Source organism: Typha angustifolia, chromosome 8 (genome assembly GCF_048772165.1).
Source record: "Typha angustifolia cultivar Huaian chromosome 8, ASM4877216v1, whole genome shotgun sequence".
Classification (NCBI taxonomy): domain Eukaryota; kingdom Viridiplantae; phylum Streptophyta; class Magnoliopsida; order Poales; family Typhaceae; genus Typha; species Typha angustifolia.
Window position 1 is genome coordinate 13,123,414 of NC_133246.1, and position 20,098 is coordinate 13,143,511.

At 34.8% G+C, this 20,098-nt stretch overlaps 2 protein-coding genes across 7 annotated transcripts; both read left to right on the forward strand.

Annotated features, from left to right (window-relative positions):
- The first annotated feature begins 1,157 nt into the window (after positions 1-1,157).
- LOC140765195 (E3 ubiquitin-protein ligase GW2-like) lies at positions 1,158-7,893 on the forward strand. Its single transcript, XM_073104149.1, has 9 exons — positions 1,158-1,350; positions 1,487-1,866; positions 1,999-2,050; positions 2,137-2,182; positions 2,322-2,403; positions 2,507-2,666; positions 2,757-2,859; positions 4,312-4,378; positions 6,661-7,893. Exons 2-9 carry the CDS (start codon positions 1,675-1,677, stop codon positions 7,234-7,236), a joined length of 1,278 nt encoding a protein of 425 aa, XP_072960250.1. The 5' UTR covers positions 1,158-1,350; positions 1,487-1,674; the 3' UTR covers positions 7,237-7,893.
- Positions 7,894-8,834: 941 nt separating this feature from the next.
- On the forward strand, positions 8,835-16,603 carry LOC140765449 (mitogen-activated protein kinase 1-like). Of its 6 annotated transcripts, none has more exons than XR_012105187.1 (8): positions 8,835-9,291; positions 9,387-9,516; positions 10,291-10,428; positions 11,729-12,061; positions 14,218-14,398; positions 15,167-15,340; positions 15,418-15,541; positions 16,273-16,603. XR_012105187.1 is itself a non-coding variant. In XM_073104548.1 (7 exons), the coding sequence occupies exons 1-6, from the start codon at positions 9,053-9,055 to the stop codon at positions 15,334-15,336; spliced, it is 1,191 nt and encodes a 396-aa protein (XP_072960649.1). In that variant the 5' UTR covers positions 8,836-9,052; the 3' UTR covers positions 15,337-15,340; positions 16,238-16,603. The 6 variants fall into 6 exon arrangements, 2 of the variants coding, with proteins under 2 accessions (XP_072960649.1, XP_072960647.1); XR_012105188.1 differs by having other exon boundaries at positions 15,443-15,541; XR_012105189.1 differs by having other exon boundaries at positions 15,481-15,541.
- Positions 16,604-20,098: the final 3,495 nt, after the last annotated feature.

Genomic DNA, 20,098 nt, shown 5'->3' on the forward strand with positions numbered 1-20,098 from the left:
TTAAAACCTCTAATATATATATAAAAAAACTCAATACAAGATTTAACATGATAATTACAGCTCTCTTATTATAGTTTTTCTTTTTAACTATTACCGTTTTCCATTAGGACAATAAAAATGCTTTCGCCAAATGCACATATTATTATACAAATACTTCTTTGAGATTTTGCAGCTAGCAATCGGTCAGAAACTCGAATCATATCAAAAATATCTAGTTAATACTAAGAGAAAAAGTTTTTTTAATATATATATTTATATAATTTTCACTAAATTATTTTAAAATATTATAATTGCTCTCGAGTTTTTTTTCAAGTTATTCAAGAGTGAGAATGATAGATATATGTTAGACAACTAACTCTCTATAGATAGAGAGACACTTAGATCTTATCAAACTTTAGCCAATATAGTAAGTTACTTAGTATAGGCTTCAAACAGTGTGTATTGTCGAAGTATTGCTCCAAATTAAATGCCACTAAGATCTACTTTAAATTGTCACACTGTTAAGCTGCTTCTCTAAGTTAGATGTACCGTCGAGTCACCATTCAAACTAGCTATTGAGGCAAACCACTAAATCATAAAATTCTTTTTCCATAATAATTGTTTGAGAGTCAATTTTGTAACTTTCTTAGTTACTAAGAAAGAGTACCGACCGACTCTATAAGAGTTTGATGGGTACTATCACTGCACTATTCAAAATATCATAATTGCCATCTAAATTAATGTGTTAGTTTTAAAACACAAATTTAGATCTAAAATAAAAAGATCATTTTATCCTCACATAAATTATTAATCATAGTTTAACTCTAATATTATACCTGAGATAAAAATTAATGATAAATACTTTACAATTTAAACTTAAAAACAAAGTATTTTAGTCGATTATATGTTTATATTGATTTTAGTAACAATTTGTTTGGAATATTTTTTTTAAAAAATAATAATCATAATGACATTTTTGGGAGAGCAGAATGATTTCGATTTCGGCGGTAATTATAATATCCTGGAAAACTACAGTGATAATTATTATATTTTGGAAGTTTTGGGTGGCATTTACGTAACAATCTATTTGGGTAGTTGATGGGTACTTTTCTTTGTTCGTGTTGGTCTAATATTTAAGGCAATGGTCATAAAGCCACAAGAGATGGATATATCTACAGTCGACAACAAAGAGAGTGACAAAGGAGAGCTTCATAGGCGTTGTAGCGTTGTCTAGTGTACCGCTTCTGATAGCTGAGAAAGTTCTCCAAATCTCTCTCTGTCTCTCTCTCTCTCTCTCGCCTTCTCTCAATCATTCCTCGATCCGTCTAGTGGCTGCCATCTCGTACGGGATCCCTGCTTCCCTCGTCGGAGGTCTCTCTCTTTCTCTCTTTCTCTCTCCCTCCCTCTCTCCTCGTAGATCTCATCTCCTGCGACTTAGGGTTTCTTGATTTTCCTAATCTGCGTTACTTTATTATCTCTGAGATGTTCTTCTTCTCGCTGGCTGCAGATTCTGATGTGATGCGGTGGCGATCCCGGTGCTTGGGAAGGAGCACGTCGCTGTGATCTGGAATAGGGACGAGATCGCTTCCTCTTTTACGCAAAAGAGGGGGGAAGGAAGGGAAATTTTTGGTTTTCTTTTTGGGTTTTTGTTGTAATTCTTACAGTTTTGGGGTGGTTTTGGAGTTGTGAATTGTGATGGGGAATAAGATAGGTAGGAAGAGGCAGGTGGTGGATGAGAAGTACACGAGGCCGCAGGGCCTCTACGAGCACCGCGACATTGATGAGAAGAAGCTGAGGAAGCTCATTCTTGAATCTAAGCTGGCGCCTTGCTACCCCGGGGATGAGGATTGCGCTGCGGATCTCGAGGAGTGCCCCATTTGCTTTCTGGTTTGAAACCTTCCTTGAGCTCAGATACTTGTACTTCTAGTCGAATTTTTTAGTATTTCGATTAATTTTACTACACGATTTTGCTTACTGTTATTGTGGTGATGTGATGTTTCGTTTTTGTAATGTCTCTAGTATTATCCGAGTCTTAATCGGTCGAAATGTTGCGCGAAAGGTATTTGCACAGGTATTGCTATCTTTTTGGGTTGGTTGGTGCTATTTGTTCTCTGGTTTTGTCATTTCCTCTTACATCATGTTTGATGCATCTTGCAGAGTGTTTTCTTCAAATGAAGCCAACTCATTCAAGTCGACCTACTCAGTATCCTTTCTCTTGCGCCTTAATTCTTTTTAGCATTGATCATTGATAGTTTTTACCACAAAAAGGGTCTTAATTTTTTTTAGCAGTAATCATTGATAGATTTTTAACCACGAAGAGGGTTTGCACTTAACTTATGAAGGTGCCCTTTCTGCAAAACTTCGAATTATGCTGTGGAGTATCGTGGTATGAAAACAAAAGAGGAAAGGAGCATGGAACAAGTTGTAAGTTTTGTGCTATTATTGCCTTGTCTTCAGGAAAATTAGTGCTGATTAATTCTTGGAATCAAAGTTCCTTGTTGATCTAGGGTTTTCTGCTTATGTGCAGGAAGAACAGCGGGTTATAGAAGCACAAATAAGGGTGCGTCAGCAAGAGCTTCAAGATGAAGCAGAAAGAATGAAGAGGGAATGCAACAAATGTTCATCTAACAGAATAATAACTCCAGCAGAGGCGGATTGTCGGGATATATGTAGTACCTCATTTTCAGGTCCTCATCTGATTAGACTATCCTCTCCGTGAGCTTTAATTTATGTACAGCTAGGTAACCTTGGTTGGTGTTGCATCATTTACTTGACAGTGCCACCTTTTAGATGTACAACACAAGGAAACAAGCTTGTTTCGTTTCAACCTCCGTTCTATGCGCCGACAAGCATACAACCTTCGCAATCCAGGCACAATCGGTGAGTGGCAATTAAGTTTCTTGCTTTTCTTGTTTCTGTTATTTTTCCTATTGTGAGCAGTAACTTATTTTTGTATTACAACTTAATGAATCCATTACCTTTTACTTCTTGCTTATCACATTAAAAGAATCCATGACCTTTAACTTTTTGTTTATTAAGATTTAATGAATCCATTGCCTCTTTTTCTTGCATTATGCACTTATTTGGGTTGAAGTAATTTAATCATATCATATGAATACTCAAAAGGAAAAGGTAAAGAACTCCGGAAAGGTTATATCTCACGAAATTATAGATTTTTCTGCTATATAACTTTTTAGATAGATCAATATATGATACGTAAAAGTTCAGAGTCATCAACAGCTAGAGAAGAAAATTAAGAAGTTTTAGGAATCATACGTAAAAATAAAAAGTAGAGAAGCCCCTAGTAGATTGGAAATGGGAAAAGAAATTTGAAGCATTTCTCCACTGAGGATTGTTCTCTGAAAAAAAAAGAGATTTCTAAGCATCATCCAGTTATCCAGCCTTCTAAGGGCCATGAGTCAAACTTCGATTATAACTGGGGGAAGAATGAAACTCACGGTGGCATCTTAAGAAAACACTTTGTTCTGGTCACATGAAATCATAGCTTCGTCTGCAATTTCCTGCATTTACCTTTCTATGAGGATTAGCACAAACATAATCCTGACGGATACATGGGACTTATATTGAAACTTTAAGACGTTAAAGATAGGTTTTGGAAGAAATTGTACTGTGGACTTTTGTAGTCTTTTACTGCTTAATTAAATCTTTCAAATTTTTTTATACTTTTGATGGATCATTGGGTATTGTGTATTTAGCTTTAAGTTCACATGGAAGCATTCTACTATCTAATTATTTTATCAATTCCATTTAGTGAACTTATTTGTTGCCGGAGCTTTTCTATTTGATGATTTGATCTGGAGTTTTTGTTAAACTTGAATGGTGAAGGGTGATCTGTCTGTAGTGGTAATGTAGGTGAAGCTAACTTTGGCGATGTTAATTTATAGAGGTTTTTGTTCCAATTTCTCTTTTCCATTGGTTTTGACCTGGTTATGCTTGTGGGAAAAAAATTCACTTGTTTTTCTCAGGCTTATTTGTAATTAAAAACTGAAGTTCAGTGATATAGAAGGGTAGGCCACGACATTCGGGGATTTTGAGCTCCGATAGATCTCGATTTTTTATTCCTCAGAATTTTATATTTTCTAAAAGCTTCTAAGCCTCGTGTTAAGGTAAAGGTTGTAAGCTTTCTTAATTTCTTTGTAACCAGCAGTTTCTTATGCTACCAAAATAACTTAGCAAGTTCTGGTTAAGCTGTGCCGTTCTTATACTCATAGCTTGATTGTTCTTTGACTTAAGTCTTAACTTATCTTCATTTTCTGGTTTGGATACTGGGGCCTAAAACATGCACTTGAATTATGTCATATTCTGATGCAGGGACAACAATTTTGATCATGATTTAGAGGAGATAATGATTATGGAAGCAATCTGGTTCTCTATACAGGTGACACAAGAAAACTTTTTAACATAATCATTTAGTAGTTTTAAACTGGCATAGCAATATTATCACTAATCTGTAGATTACTTATATACTTTTATTTGAGCAATAAGCCCTCTAAATTTGCTGATCAATTGGACTATAAGGTACTGTTGTTGTTGTTGTTGTTAGTCTTACCTAGTGCATGTAGAATTGGTGAATGAAATATATATATCAAATGAACTATATGCCGGCACTATGTTCTTGGTATTGCATTTGTCTTTCATAATTTGTGTTAGCCTGCTTTTTTTCATTGGATGGAAGAGCTCTACCTTGCATTTCATAATTCACACCTTCATTTTTCAACTTTCTTCTAGTATCCAATTACTTTAAGAAGTTGGTCAATATATTTTGGATTTTTCTGAACTTAAATATTTCACCTCACCAAATTATTCTTTAGTACGATATTTGTGATCGCTAAGCAAGATGGTTTCTTCATTCTTTTACTGAAAAGAATCTCTTATGGTAGAGAATATTAAAGTAGAAATGAAACTTTATCGATTATATTTAAAATAATAGTGAGCGCTAAGGTAAAGTATTTTTATTATTAGCTATTCATCTTTCCAGTTTTGCTATACTAATGTGGGTATTTTCTTTACATAATATTCATTTTTCTACCTTCTTTGCCTGAAACATATCTTTTATTTAAGATTCATGTTGAACTTAGTTTGGTCTTAACTGCCTTTTGACAAACACCCTTTCTGGTTGCTCGTGTCACTCAAAGAAAGAAAATAGTTTAGAAAGGAACTTTTTGAAAAACACCTTGCTTTTTTATCATCTTGTCCACTTTTGGTAAGGATAAGTGATGTCTCCTCAATCTTTGTAGAATCCCTTATATTTTTCTTGTGTAAAGATATAAGAAATTTCTATAATCTTTCAGAAATTCTCTTAATCTTTTTATCCTTTTAGTTGAAATATGACAGATCTTGTTATACCAGAGGTTGCTGTAGATGCAGTACCCAATTCCAATATGGGTTCGATTTTCTAGGCTTAAGGGGAAAAGAGTGAGCCAGTAAAGGAGACTGCTAATAATGTTAAAGTACTTAGTGTTTCTGTTGAATCAAGTTTCAGACTTGTACAGCTTCTTAATTCATCTTGTGACAGTTCAATTTTGTTATTTTCTAGTGAAGATCCACAAAGAACACTAAACTATATCATACGAGCATTCCTAAAGTAATATGTAAAGTTCGATAGTTAAATCAGGCTAAAATGACCGTAAATATATGCTTGCAAATTATAGCAAAGAGAAGTTATTAGAGACAGAGGAAGGTGGAATACTGTTGAAGATTACAAAGGATATATGTGATGCATAGCTGGAACATCATCACTTATTGAATCCTAGAAGACACCTGAGAAGATTATCACCTAGCTGAGTTGCAAATTTGTAATGCAACAGGGTTGAAAAGGAATTGAGGAGGCAGTCATGCCTTCTTTTCCATTAAAATTGGAACTCATGACTTGTGGGAGGATCTTCTAGGGTATCCATACCTTCTGCTACAGAAATAGTTGGTAAATCGATATTTACAATGAAAGCACTTCTTTCCTGTTCAAAAATTAACTTCTGTAACACTTTTCCATTAGTCAGTGATGCATGATGATTTTGTGAGCCAGCTTGGTATTTCCTTACTTCTATTATATATTCATGCCTGTTTTATTTATCCAGCCTTTCTGATTGATTTACATGTAGGAATGCTTAAGTGATTGCTCACTAGGATGTTAATCTAGGATGTTCTCTCTATTAGATTTGTAGGTTATGTTGATATCAGAAGATATTTGGGATGTGTACATAATTAACAGTATATACCTAGTGAAACAGTATATAACAGCCCATGGATCATTTTCTTCTAGTGTGAGTATCACAATTTATATTGGACACGAGTTTGAACATACTTTGAGATTTGCATCATTTTTCATATTAATGAGTTCAAGTTTACTGAAATATATTTCACAGCACTAACCCATAAGTAATACCTTGCTTTTTTTGTACACCTTCTAATGTTTGAACATAAGTTGATAAAGGGTACAAGTTATTGCTAGGTTTTTCTATAGTGCCTTGGTTACTTAGATTTATATTTTCTTAAGTGAGAAGAGGTCTGCCTAAAAGCTGGCAATATGTCCTGAATAAGCAAGCATACAGTTATGTATGATTATCTTGAATGTAATTTGCTTGAAGAGAAAAAGATTAGGGCATCTGGTTTTTCTTATCACAGTGAACTGCCTGATAGAGCATTCTTTTTTTTGTTGGACAGGAACAAGGAACTTTAGGAAATCCAGGTTTTGGTGGCAGTATGTTGCTTGAGCCACCATGTCCAGAATTCTACAATATGTTAGTTGAACCACCCTACCCAGATCGCTACTCACATGCAGTAACTCCTGCAGAAGTATGTCCTGGTGGATTTGCATGTACAGTAGCAACTCTAGCTGAGCATCAGCACATGAATGGGAACTATACTAGTTTAGCTGGTAATAATGCACAGGTTTTTGACATATTCCGGCAGTCAGGCAGCATACCTTCTATAAATATGAGCATGATGGATAGTTCTCCAGGTAGCTGGATTGAGGTACCTCCAAATTGTAGGAGAATTGTAAGGGAGGAGGGTGAATGCTCGACTGACCAGTGGTCAGATGTTACTGAGGTTGGAACTAGCTATGCAGGCTCTGATACTATGGTAGACGGAGTGACCACATTATCTCTCCCGGAAAGTTTTAACATGGCTGCGGGCCACCTTATTCCTGAGAGTGTTGAAGAACAAATGATGCTGGGCATGGCTGTTTCACTAGCAGAGGCTCGTGCCAGAAGTGCTCCTGGTCTGACATGGCTGTAGCAGTGATCTGGTGGCTTGGCTGTCAGAACTTGCATACCGCTTTTCCATTGGTAATTTAAGAGGAAAACATATATATATGGCGGTGGCACCTACTGTGATGGTGTGCAATGTAAAGGCTAATACAGTTTATTGTGTGATAGGAACATGAAAATTGTCCGAGAATCAGAAGATTAATGGTGCTCCATAAGATGCAAGGCAAGCAGATTCTGGCTGCAGTTATTTTGATTCTCTTTTCTCAAATCATGACTCCTTTGTGGCACTACTCCACTGGTTGCCTTGATTGAAATGTGATCAGATTTTAAAAGCACATAGCTGCCCCTGAAATGGAGTTTAGCCTTTCAATGAAAGCTCCAAGCTTAGTAGGACATGCAGGAGTATTTGTTATTGGTCCCCAGAACAGCAAGTGGTTTGAGGTTCTGCAAAATGGAAGCAACTCCGAGTTATATGGAAAACAGGTGGTTCCACACGGATTTAACTGAAATATGTCAGATTTTTGAACTCTATTGCACTAACAGCAGTTTAGTTCTAATACTACTATTGGTCAAGCAGTTATTGAAAGATATTTAAAGCAATAACCCGTGTTATGTGATGATTGATTTTGTAAACATTGGTGTAATCAGTAACCTGGTGCTGATCTGCCGTACATGGTTAAGAAAATTCTTTGCAGTGCCAGGTAATTGCATCGTTTTCTTGCTTCATCGATGGCCCAGCTTCTTATTTTTCTATTTTTTTTTTCTGCAAAAAAATCCCAGTGACTTTTAAGATAATTTAATTTTTCTTTTTATCAGAAATCTGTGGCTAAAGACACATCCCAGAGATAGTAAAACCTCTATGAAACTTAATCTTATGCCATGTCAACAAACTTCGTAATGTCTATAAGCATGGTAGAGCTATTGGGTTTGGTGTCACTTGGGGTAAAGAGACTGCCCCCGGCTAGCTGACGCTGCCGGCTACTTAGTTCAGAAAAAATAAAAATTTATAATGTCTTTCACGTTTAATCGTATTGTTTCTTTATTTGATTTGATTTTTAGAAATTTATTATACTATTATCATGACAGATATTCTCACTTTATGTTCGCTACATGTAGCTTACCCTCAAATTGAATTGGGAAAAGTTAGATTTTACGGCGTTCCCAAACAACATATTAGATCTCCTATACCTGGGTTAATGCCGTTTTGAGATTGGTACGATAGATCTGGTGTGCAGTTACTATTTTTGGGACAGGAATAACTTAGTCATCAAGTACAAGGAGGGTGCATCGCATGCAAAGAATCAAATCCAATTATTGCACTTGTCTCTTTTTATATCATGAAAGAACTCCACATTGGAAAGTTAACTTTGTTTGGCTACAAGATATTCTTAAGATTATATCAGTCACGTTCTTATTCAACTAGAGTGTGTGTGTGTGTGTGTGTATATATATATTCCTCTATAGTCTTATACGATAATACGAGGTAAAACTTATGCAATATTTTGCCGACCACGAATAAAGTTATCCAAAAAGTTATCAGAATTTCTTTTTAGATTAAGAGTTATCAGAATTCGTTGGACAGAGCGATAAATCACACGGTAACTACAACCTCTTCCCATTTCCCCATATCCCTCGTAACAAAATAGAGGAAGTTAGAAGACAAACGAAGGATTCTTTTCTCTTCCATATAATAATAAGAAAAATTTCTCATATATCGATCTAATAAGACGAAAGAAAAGGGGAAGAAGCCACCGAATCCCCGATTCCTCGCTCCACTTCTAGGGTTTTTTCCTCCCTTCTTCCAATTTCCATAGAACAAGAAGGGGAGAGAGAGAGAAAGAAGGATGGAAGCGGGAGCTCAGCCGTCCGACACCGACATGACGGAGGCGCCGCCGCCACAGCAGCAGCAGCCGGCGGCAGCTCCGGCGCCCGCGCCGGCGCCTGGGCTTGACAACATCCAAGCAACGCTTAGCCATGGCGGCCGTTTCATCCAATACAACATCTTTGGCAACATCTTTGAGGTCACATCCAAGTACAAGCCCCCAATTATGCCCATAGGGAAGGGCGCTTACGGGATCGTTTGGTAATTTATTGATTTCTTCACTCGATTGCATCGTTGTTGTGCCGATGTTTGATAAAAGTATGGCTTTGACTGATTTGATTTCTTACCATTTGTAGCTCGGCTTGGAATACGGAGACGGGGGAGCAAGTGGCGATCAAGAAGATTGCTAATGCTTTTGATAATAAGATTGATGCAAAGAGGACGCTTCGCGAGATCAAGCTTCTTCGTCACATGGATCATGAGAATGTGAGTGAATTTGGTCTCTATCCCTTTGACGACACCCCTTTGCATGGATTTATGATGTTAGAGAAATGGTTGTTTTCTCGAAAGATGTTAGAAGAGGTGGTTGTTCACTTGTTTTTAATTTTCTCAACAAGTCAACTGCAAATCTGGATCCGTAAGTGTTCATATTCTCCTAGTCACTCCATGAACACTTTGTTGGCAATTGATTCAGGTTATTTTGAACTAAACATGATCCTTACTTGGACTAATTGCCAACAAAGTAGTTTCTTCCAAAATCCGTCTTGAGAGCTGGGAATCATTTTCACTATATTGGGTATCATACTTTTTATCCAGCAGCTTCTTTCATTTACTAATAGTTGTGCAACTTTTATACTAAAACTAGGCAAGCTACCACACTTAAAGGGAAGTACGAAAGAATTTGAGATTGGGGATCAGAATGAAAGAATTGTAACCTTACATTTTATTTACTTCCATAAAAGATGAGCCATTGCTCAGGAGTTCCAAATGCAGGTGTTGGTGACTGGGATATATTTGCTATGCTAAAATCATCTGCCTGACTCACATGAAGATGTATTTTATGCAGTTCAGAAAATTAAATCCATCTTGAACTGCTATTTCTGTATTTAATCCGCCATGCTTGCACAAAATAGGAGGCATTGTGAATTTTGTGATATGATGCATATACTTTATCTAGAAATTTCAATATGAAAATGACTTTATCATGGTTGTCTTTTGTATGTTGATATAGACAAGTAATTTGTTATGTCCGTGCTACAGGTTGTTGCAATTAGGGATATAATACCACCTCCAGTGCGGGAAGCATTTAATGATGTTTATATTGCATATGAACTTATGGACACTGATCTTCATCAAATTATTCGTTCGAATCAAGCTTTATCTGAGGAGCATTGTCAGGTTACTTTGTCCTACATTATCTACAACTTTCTCAAGTACTTAACTTCCTAATAGTAGTACTACTGTTCTATACTGAGTCTTCCTAGCATATAATGGCAGTTTTCTAAAAGACCTTTTAAATCTGCCAATTTGGTTCGTATTGTTCTACAGCCTTAAATTTTGACTTTATTAGTATGCTTGTTTCTCTTTCTCACCAATGCTTGCAAGAGATATAGGTAGCACAGCTAGATTTAGTCTGTCCTAAACCAGCTACTAATTTGTGAAAAGGTATCATGGGCTATCATTTTTGCATGATTATTGGATCAAAGAAATTTACATACAATTTTGTGGAGTGCTATGAGTAGACAACTTTTTGAGAATTTCCAGGAAGGTAATCAGATGATACATTTTGGAATTTTCATCGTAGATTCTGAAAATTTGTTTGGAATAGAGGTCAACTTGGATGCTTTTTCCATCTCCTGTTGCCCAAGAACTTTAGTCCTCTTCTGGCAGTTTTCTAGCGCTTCGACTTATTAGATATACATTTAATGATAATAGGAACTGATGCTGTATCTTGGTGGAATATAATCTGATTTTGTCAAACCAACTGTCCACTAATGGGATGGATGATAAAAATCTTCACTTACAAGCATTTTTAAGTGATGTCGGTACCATCTATCCTGTATACATGCTTTATTTTTGGAGCAGCACAGAGGACCTTATTGTAAGTTTGAGCAGTGCATATAAGTGTGATTCTTATCATATATCCTCTATTCATGTTTTATAATCTGGCAACAAAGATGATCTAATTGTAAGTTTTGAGTATTTTAAACAACTACACTGCTCATTGGTAGTGCATATAGTAGGGTGCTTTAGATTTCTAAAATTGGTAAGACCACCATTTCTCTATGCTTCTTTATATGTTCCTAAAAGGACTTGGAAGTTTGAATCCATCTGCATCTCTTTGTTACCTTGTATTTTGTACTTCAAGATTCTGCAGAAGGCTGCCCAGTAAGCTTAAGGGTTTGAATCTTTGTGTGCATCTTGCTTGATGCTGGATAATTATCTTGTAATAATTGATTCGTGCCTTCATGTTTCTACTTTCTAGAGTTCTGTTGCATTATATGTCTTATATTTACGGCATCTTCCTTGCTGTAATCTATACGAGCCAGCATCCCTCTTCCCACATCTTTGAAACTATGGACTTTACAGTAGAATATTATATCATCATGAATTTCCTATATTTCTTCCCAATGTATCTTGCTTTATGGTTATAAAACTCCGGCAACTAACATATTCTTTCTTTCCCTTGTCCTTGCAGTATTTCCTTTATCAGATTCTTCGTGGCTTAAAATACATACATTCAGCAAATGTCCTTCACAGAGACTTAAAACCAAGCAATCTACTTTTAAATGCTAATTGTGATTTAAAGATTTGTGACTTTGGACTTGCTCGTACTACCTCAGAAACTGATTTTATGACTGAGTATGTTGTTACAAGATGGTACCGAGCACCAGAATTATTACTAAACTCTTCAGAGTATACTGCAGCAATTGATGTTTGGTCTGTGGGCTGCATTTTTATGGAACTCATGGATCGCAAGCCTTTGTTTCCAGGGAGGGACCATGTGCACCAACTACGTCTGCTAATGGAGGTTGAAAACATTTCCCTTTCTCATGCTTTTCTAATTTCAGGATTGACATCAATATCATCTAGGAGTTTGGCATTATATATCATCCAATTTTCATGGTCAAACTGACTCTTCATGATTGCAATTACTAAGTAGCTAATTCTGTCACTATAACATAAGCATAATATATTATCCAAAATTTAATGGTCAAACTAATTCTTGGTGATGCTAATTAGTAAGAAGCTAGTTTTGTTAATATAGCATAGTACCACTATTTCTAAAAAGATGTTAGGGTTTGCAATAGTCAGAGTATCTCATAGAGTATATATGCTCTTGGATTAATAAGTTGTTTGAGTATTCTATGTAAAATGTGTTTTAGCTCCAAACAATATCCGTAAAACTTAAAATTTAGGTCTAGTATAAAATAAGCATCTGAAACTCAGTATCCGAATCGACCATTTGAAAAACTATTACATATTGACCATATTGGCTATATCGGTCGTATCGGATAAGACTATTTCTAATTAAGCAAAATTCGAAATATTATTTAAAATATAGGATGATTTTTAAAATCAGTCACATATGAAGTCTAAAACTAAAGAGAAAATTTACTCAAAACTAAAATAAATTTTGATAATTAAGATAAATTTTTATACTCGTAAATTACTACTAGAGAACAACAGTGAAGAGAGCCCTTCACTGTTGTTCTAGTAAGAAAATAAGATTTAAAAAGTGGGCGAGAAAGAGGAAAAGGGAAATAAGAAAAAAAAAGTCATCCAAATTTACCAAAGTGTGGACTAGTTGGAGGGGCTCGCTGAATCAATCGTCGAATGAGCTCGCTGAATCAATCGTCGAATGAGCTCGCTGAATCAATCGTCGAATGAGCTCGGTGGAGTGTGAGAGCGGGAGGAGAGTGTGTGTGTGAGGGATAGAAAATAAAAATCTAAAATTTAAAAAGAAGATAGTTGATGACATCAGTTATTAATGTCTCCTAGGTTAGATTCATTGTAGATTTGACCTAAATCTTAAAAAAATTAGTTTCAATCGATATTGTTATTTTTAGCTAATATAGCCGAGATGGATTGATATGACCAAAATTGACCGATTCCAGATTGAAAGATTCACCAAACTGGTTTCGTGTTCGAACCGAGATCGATTATAGCTAATATCGATCCGGATCGACCGATTTTAGGATGCATGGTATAAAATTGAGAGCCCTAGTTTTGACAATGTACGATTCATAATGCTCTTATTTCAAATATCTTCTTATCACAAACACCCTCAACCATTCTTCTCCTGTGGGTACTGCTGCCATCTATGGATATCTTGAAAATACTGCCTCAATGTTTTTCTGCACCTGAAAAGTTTCTCTCTTAATCACCTCATGTATGGTAAGAATTTAAGTGGTTTCCTTTTCAGTTGCATGAGTTTAATCATATTAAAAATAACATTAATTTTCCATTTGACCTTTTTAATCTATGGTCAATACTCTCCATCTTGCACGCATTTGTAGGGTAAGAATGACTCCATTTTATAGAATTGTGGATCATAGTTGAGAGCCCAATAACTCATAGCAGAAAGTTCTTTGAATTTATGATTCTCTTATGCTTGGCTCTTTGGATTATCTCTGCTGCAAGATGAGGACAACTCCATGAAGCAAAAGCTGGCGTTTTCCTCCATCTACACGTCTGGGATGAATTAGTGAAGCTTTTGCTCCTGTAGTGTGAACTAAAATTTGAAGAACTAATTTAGATAACACCATCTGTTGTCTTGTCATCTTGGCCTTGAACATTTTGTGAGAAGCCTCTCTTGCCTGAGTTTACTTTGCCAAGATTGCAGCATCATCTCTAGATGTTTGAGTCAGTTTGACATTTGCTATGAAATTTTTTCATTTCTGGAGTATAAGAAGATCGGAGAATGTTGTTGGTATACTTTTTAATCGCGTAGATGAAAACCTAGTCTTGGAGGTCTTCTATATGTTATTGATTGTTTCTAACTCTCCTTGAGTACATAATAAACATGTTTTACTATGAGTTCATCTTCACTTTACATTAATCACCTTGGATAGAACATGCTGATGTGGTAATTAATTATGAAGTGATGTATTGTTTTGGTATCTGGATACACAAGCTAATTCATGCTCAGAGTTACTTATTAATTCATTACCACCTACTGTGCAGCTTATTGGAACTCCAAATGAGGCTGATTTGGATTTTGTGAATGAAAATGCAAGAAGATACATTGGCCAACTTCCTCGTCATGCACGGCAGTCTTTCCTTGAAAAGTTTCCCCATGTTCACCCTGCAGCTATTGATCTTGTTGAAAAGATGTTGACATTTGATCCGAGACAGAGAATAACTGGTGAGTCTATTCTATCTGCTATGATTGTATTGAATTACAATGATCCACATGATCAAGGAAAGAAACTGATAGGAATTTTGGAACATTATGCTTTTGAAAACTTGACATGCCTGCCCTTGCCTTCTTGCCTTAAGCAGAATTTTACCCCCTGCTTCGCTCCCCCTTCAGGGGGAAACATGCTTTATCTGGTGTAGTGCTTTGAATCTAATTAAGTTAAACTCACAAGACACTGATGAGGAAGTCACAGAAATAGCAGGCAAGTGCATCTTGTCATACCTATAGGATGTTGCAGGCTTCTTCCTGCAATTCTCTTGTCTTCATTGGCCTATATTGAATATTACCAAGAGTACTACACTGGTATAGTGGACTTGTTTCATTCATACTGGATGAACCTAAACCAGTTCTCTTAATTCTTTACTATACCATATGCGGCCTTCTGATAGACATCTAACATATGTGAAAACAAGGTTTGAAGTATCAGGAAAAACCCTACTTAAGCATGACAAATCACAGCTCCATTTTTCATGTAGTGAGCTCTTGACTGATCTGATCCTTGGTAAATGTAAATGATACTAGTATGGGGAAATACAATTGATATAGAGAATTATCAGAATGTCTCTGGCTTATGAGTAGTATAAGAGTTGATTCTGTTTATGACAGTCCAGGAGGAATCTGTCGCAGGTCTAGATTTTATACCATGTCCCTGGTTCTTTTCCAACATATCCTACTCTAGTTTCCATGTTTTTTGACTTTTCATTTCGTTGGCAGTGGAAGACGCACTTGCACATCCTTATCTGGCTTCACTACATGACATTAGTGATGAACCAGTTTGCATGACACCCTTCAGATTTGACTTTGAGCAGCATGCACTCTCAGAAGAGCAGATGAAAGAGCTGATCTATCTGGAGGCCCTTGCGTTCAACCCTGAATACCAGTAATAAGGTTCTCTTCTTTTTCTTTTTTTCTTTTTTTTGATCATTTGCCTGTTGATCAGTTCAATTTCTATGGGCGTTGTCTAGGCTGTTTCTGGTTACTTGGTTGTAGATATGTGCGTTTTCAAATCCTTTGATCTACTTGCCCAGCTGTATAATCTGACGAAGGCAACACTTAGGCCTGAGGATTTTCAGGGTAACTGTATGGAAGGTTGTGATTCTGTATCATACTATTTATGATTATTCATTTAAATTTAATGAACTTTGTTTAAGAAGGTTTGGCAATTTCTACAATTTATGGTAGTACATGATAGGTATCCTTTTTTGTATGATCTCACTTTATCAGCAGTTATCATTAACCATGACTGTAAAAGAAATCCTTTACTAGGTGAGAGATCACGGACCATGCATAGGAGCTCCTTTTGAGTTCTGTAGAACTGCATACTTGTTATTGAATCTAAAATATTTGTATTCTTAACACCTGATAATAAAATTTAAACTTAATGAGATAATGAGGGTGCTAAAGAAGTTCAAAGAACATGAAGAACTAGAGATGGATATCCTCCATTGCAGTTATGATGTTACTTAATTGAATGATTGTTCATAAGAGTAGGTCATATTTGAATTAATTAGAGAGAGACAGACAGGAAAGCAAGACAAACTGTTGAAAATTAACCCAATTAAGGTGTGTGCTGTCTGAACCTAGACACAATCCAATTGAAATGATATATATTTGTTTGTTGGGTGTTTTTAATTATTATTTAAATAATAATAGCCTGATAATTTGACAAGGACCAACTGAATAGATTCTGCATATGCGACTGCTCAACTAACTCTAAATTGTTGCATTATATTTATTTGCCTTCCCTTAATAAAAAGTCATACCATTGCTTGTTCTTTTCACTAGCATGATAATACTCGGTGCCTGGCACACATGGACAGATAGAAGAAGGCAAGGATTTTAACTCCCTCACTGTGGCGATGGCTGTTAATGGCATCTTTGACGGGTTGATTGGAGAATTCTTCCAGTGCTAAAGGTGGATTTCCTCCTTTTCCTTTATTATGGTCTGCTACACCGGTAGTTTGACAATTATATAGCTCACAATTTAGTCAGTCTTGCTTTTCTGAGAGTCTGTCGCTAAAGAATTGATTGATCCACCATCGTGCCAGAATTGTAACCATGGCTGTTTCTCATGCTTTTGAATGATAATCTCGTCTACGGACTTCTTTTCAGACAAAAAAGAAAAAGAAAAAAAGAAGAAGCAGAAGATAATACTCCGGCCCACTGAATTCTTCTTGGTGCACAGCTTGATCAATCAACCACCTCTTCCTTACCTTGAAAACAAGTGAAGAAGTTAGTGTAGATTGTGGAACTCTTTTGCAAAGGGAAATTTACATATATTTAAAGAAAGAGTTAAATATATTTTATTATTTTATATTTATGCATATTTTAAAAGTCTCAAACCCTTGTATTATACAAAAAAAGTCTCAAATCTTTCTACTTCAAAAAAAAAAAACTCAAGCCTTTATATTTATAACTAAAATGAGATTGCTAGTTTTATTTATTAAATTTAATTGAGCGACATTGCTATTTTAGTTATTTAATAATATTATTTAAAAAATCTACATATTTTTGTCTAACAAATAAGATAGAGATATTTTGATTATTTTTAGCGTTGTTCAATTAAGTTTAACAAAAAAATTAATGGTCTTATTTTAATTTTAAGTACATTAATTGATGTGAAATTTTTTTAAGTATATAAAATAAAGTAATTTTGGGTATAAGTTTAGAGTGATAAAATATATTTAACCCTTCAAATCCTATTTTTTCACTATTTACAAATTGCCAGTATGCTAGTGTGCATGTTTGTTTTTATTTCACATAGTCTAATTATAATTTCACTATTGAATTGACTAAAGTTATTTTAACATTTTTCTCTCCTCTCTCTTGCTACTAGGGGTGGTAATTTATTTCAAGTTAGTAGTTCAGATCAAGTGATAATAATAAAAATATGAACATGATCCATTTATTAAATAATCATAATTTTTAAACATAAACGTGTCCTATTTATTAAATATGTTACATATTAGGCATGTAACATATTTAATCAGTTAGGCATGTTAGATAAACGACTCAAATTTGATTAAATTAAACCCAAATATGTTAAACACATGTCTCAATTTATCCGGTTAAGTCAATTCTTACCACCTTACTTACTATCCACTTATTTTATTTCACAAATTAAAATTAAAAGTTTTCACTCAATTTTTTTGTCTAATTTTCCTGCTTAATTTTTTTAACCTATCTCATTGGACACTTATAATTATATATTGCATACTTACAAATGCGCAGTACATATCTACAAATATACATTGCTTATCTATAATAAATGAGAATAATTTAAATTTAAATTTATATGTCAAATCAAATTCTTTTAAGTCAATTTATTACTCTTTTTTATTTGTACTTTAATATTTGACTACCCAACTCTAGATTAATTAATCAAAAAAATTTCTTAATCTAAAAGCAAACCAGGCCAGACGAGTGGGAGTGCTCAAAATGCCCATAGGCCTGAGCTCGCACTCTTCCATGGCAAGGTGAGTGATTTAGAAGTTCTAAAGGCTTTCTCCTCAATCAAGAGAGAGAGAGAGAGAGAGAGAGAGAGAGGCCATTTAGAAGTTTGTTTGTTTGTTTGTTTCTTATTTTTGATTTAGAATTTAGTAGACATTTTGAATTCAAACCATGAAGCTCAGACCAATGTTTTCTGATGCTCAACACATCATTTTCTTGTTGAACAAACACCGAAACAAACACTAAGAGATTTCACCCTTAGGTTTCATACGAGAAAGTGATATATCAAGAAGCACCACAATGTATTATGTCCTTCCTCCTCATAAGAGAGCACCACAATGTATTATGTCCTTCCTCCTCATAAGTTTGGTGCCCATCACCTCTCTTTTCCTCTTCATCATTAGCAATTATCTTAGTTTGGAGTTGAAACCTCACCATCTTTAGTCAGTAGATTGGGGGAATAAGACTAGTACTAATATAGTTATTTTAATTTTTTATATTAGAATATAAATAATTCATACGGATATAAATTATTTTAATGTTTAATTGTATTCTAATATAGTATTTAAAATAATAGTTTAATAAATAGTTTAAGTATGTTTTACAATAAATGGATAGAGAGAAGAGAGACTGAAATAATAGTTGATTAAAATGAAGTCTTTCAAAGATAAAATAATAAATGAAGATGAAAGAGAAAGGGGAGGATTAGGTATTATTACACTAGCGTAGACTTAAGTAATTATTTATATACTATGTTAGTGTAAGAAGACTTATATAAGAATAAATATATTCTTATTCAATGAGTGAAGAGAGCATTTGTGTTGGGATGTTATTTCTCATGCATTCCAAGGAGGAGAAAAGAACAAGATCTCTTTACAGATGGTCTGTTGCCCATGAACAAAATGTTAGGCCTTTTCCCTTTGTCATGCCACAATAGATGTCATGTTGATTGAATTTTCCCCTCAAACCAAGCAAGATTTGATATTATTAATTAATGATGCTGAATTCCCAAGGGACCTTCCATTTTCACTTCAATCTCTTCCTCACCTAATCTAACAAATGCAACTGAACTGAGATGTGGAATGTCTGTTTTACTCAATATTTCCTTATCGGTTTATCCAAAAATATGGAGATCAATGTGTTAGAATATTAATATAAAAATTACTTTTTTTCTTTTATAACTTAAGATTTTAGAGTAGTCGATAGTTATTATGCCAGAGCTACGTTGTTTAGAGATCTCAGTTCAAACTTTATTAGCCCGCTTTTATTTCTTTATTCTTACTATTGTCTATGGTAAGCCGTAAACGAAGAGACTGTTAAAGTATAATATATATTATTAGTTTATTATTTAATAATTAGTTATCTAGTATAACATTGAATTTTGTTAGACAAGTCAATCATTTAAAATATAAAAATTTTATTTAAGAGTTATCAATCAGCATATATCAAATTTGAATTCATAAATTCTATGATCAGCTACAATTTGATATTGATATGAAAAACCCTTTGAATTCATAAATAACAAAGAGAGAGAGAAAACTAAGAGTTGACCTGATTCCACAGAGGCATGGAATCAAGAGGAGCATAGACATTCTCAGTTTGTGCCTTTTCTTACCCAGTAACCTTTTTTTTATTGAAAAAGGTGTCAGCCTTCACTCTCCATCAAAGGGAAAAAAAATAAAATTTACCCAATAACTTTTGCTATGCCAACAGACAGAACACAAAGTGCAGCTCCATTTTGACTTACTCTAAACACTGTATATATTGCATTAAGCTATTACAGATTCCTTTTGGATAAGATATACTATTCAAAGATCTATTTATATATATTATGAGTTAATCTACTAATAGGGCACAAGAGTACTATTTCTATAATAAATTGTATAGGGGATGAGAAGTTGGATAACTGAAGTAAAACAACAGTGCTGTATACCTTCAGACAAAAGCTTCCATAAAATATATAGCAAACACTTGTGTTAACTTTTACAATTTGATTGTTTTTTTAACATTGCATGGGTTGGCAAAAGATTTGGAGAAGTCTCTTGAGAGGCATTGGATCTTCCTTTCTTGGCCTAGAGGTCTTGTTAAATTATCTACAAGCAGATCCTTCTCCAAAGTGTACCTTCAGAGAGATTAGAGAGCATTAACACATGCTCTCTTGTACTTAGATCTTTAAGCTCCCCACCTCATTGTACT

What these genes read in the sequence shown, in the direction of transcription:
- LOC140765195 (XM_073104149.1), top strand. Translation starts at nt 1,675, where the DNA reads ATGGGGAATAAGATAGGTAGGAAGAGGCAGGTGGTGGATGAGAAGTAC. An exon ending in AGTGCCCCATTTGCTTTCTG is followed by an intron (nt 1,867 to 1,998) that starts GTTTGAAACCTT and finishes TAATGTCTCTAG; the next exon opens with TATTATCCGAGTCTTAATCG. An exon ending in CATTCAAGTCGACCTACTCA is followed by an intron (nt 2,183 to 2,321) that starts GTATCCTTTCTC and finishes TAACTTATGAAG; the next exon opens with GTGCCCTTTCTGCAAAACTT.
- LOC140765449 (XM_073104548.1), top strand. Translation starts at nt 9,053, where the DNA reads ATGGAAGCGGGAGCTCAGCCGTCCGACACCGACATGACGGAGGCGCCG. An exon ending in GTCACATGGATCATGAGAAT is followed by an intron (nt 9,517 to 10,290) that starts GTGAGTGAATTT and finishes TCCGTGCTACAG; the next exon opens with GTTGTTGCAATTAGGGATAT. An exon ending in TATCTGAGGAGCATTGTCAG is followed by an intron (nt 10,429 to 11,728) that starts GTTACTTTGTCC and finishes TTGTCCTTGCAG; the next exon opens with TATTTCCTTTATCAGATTCT.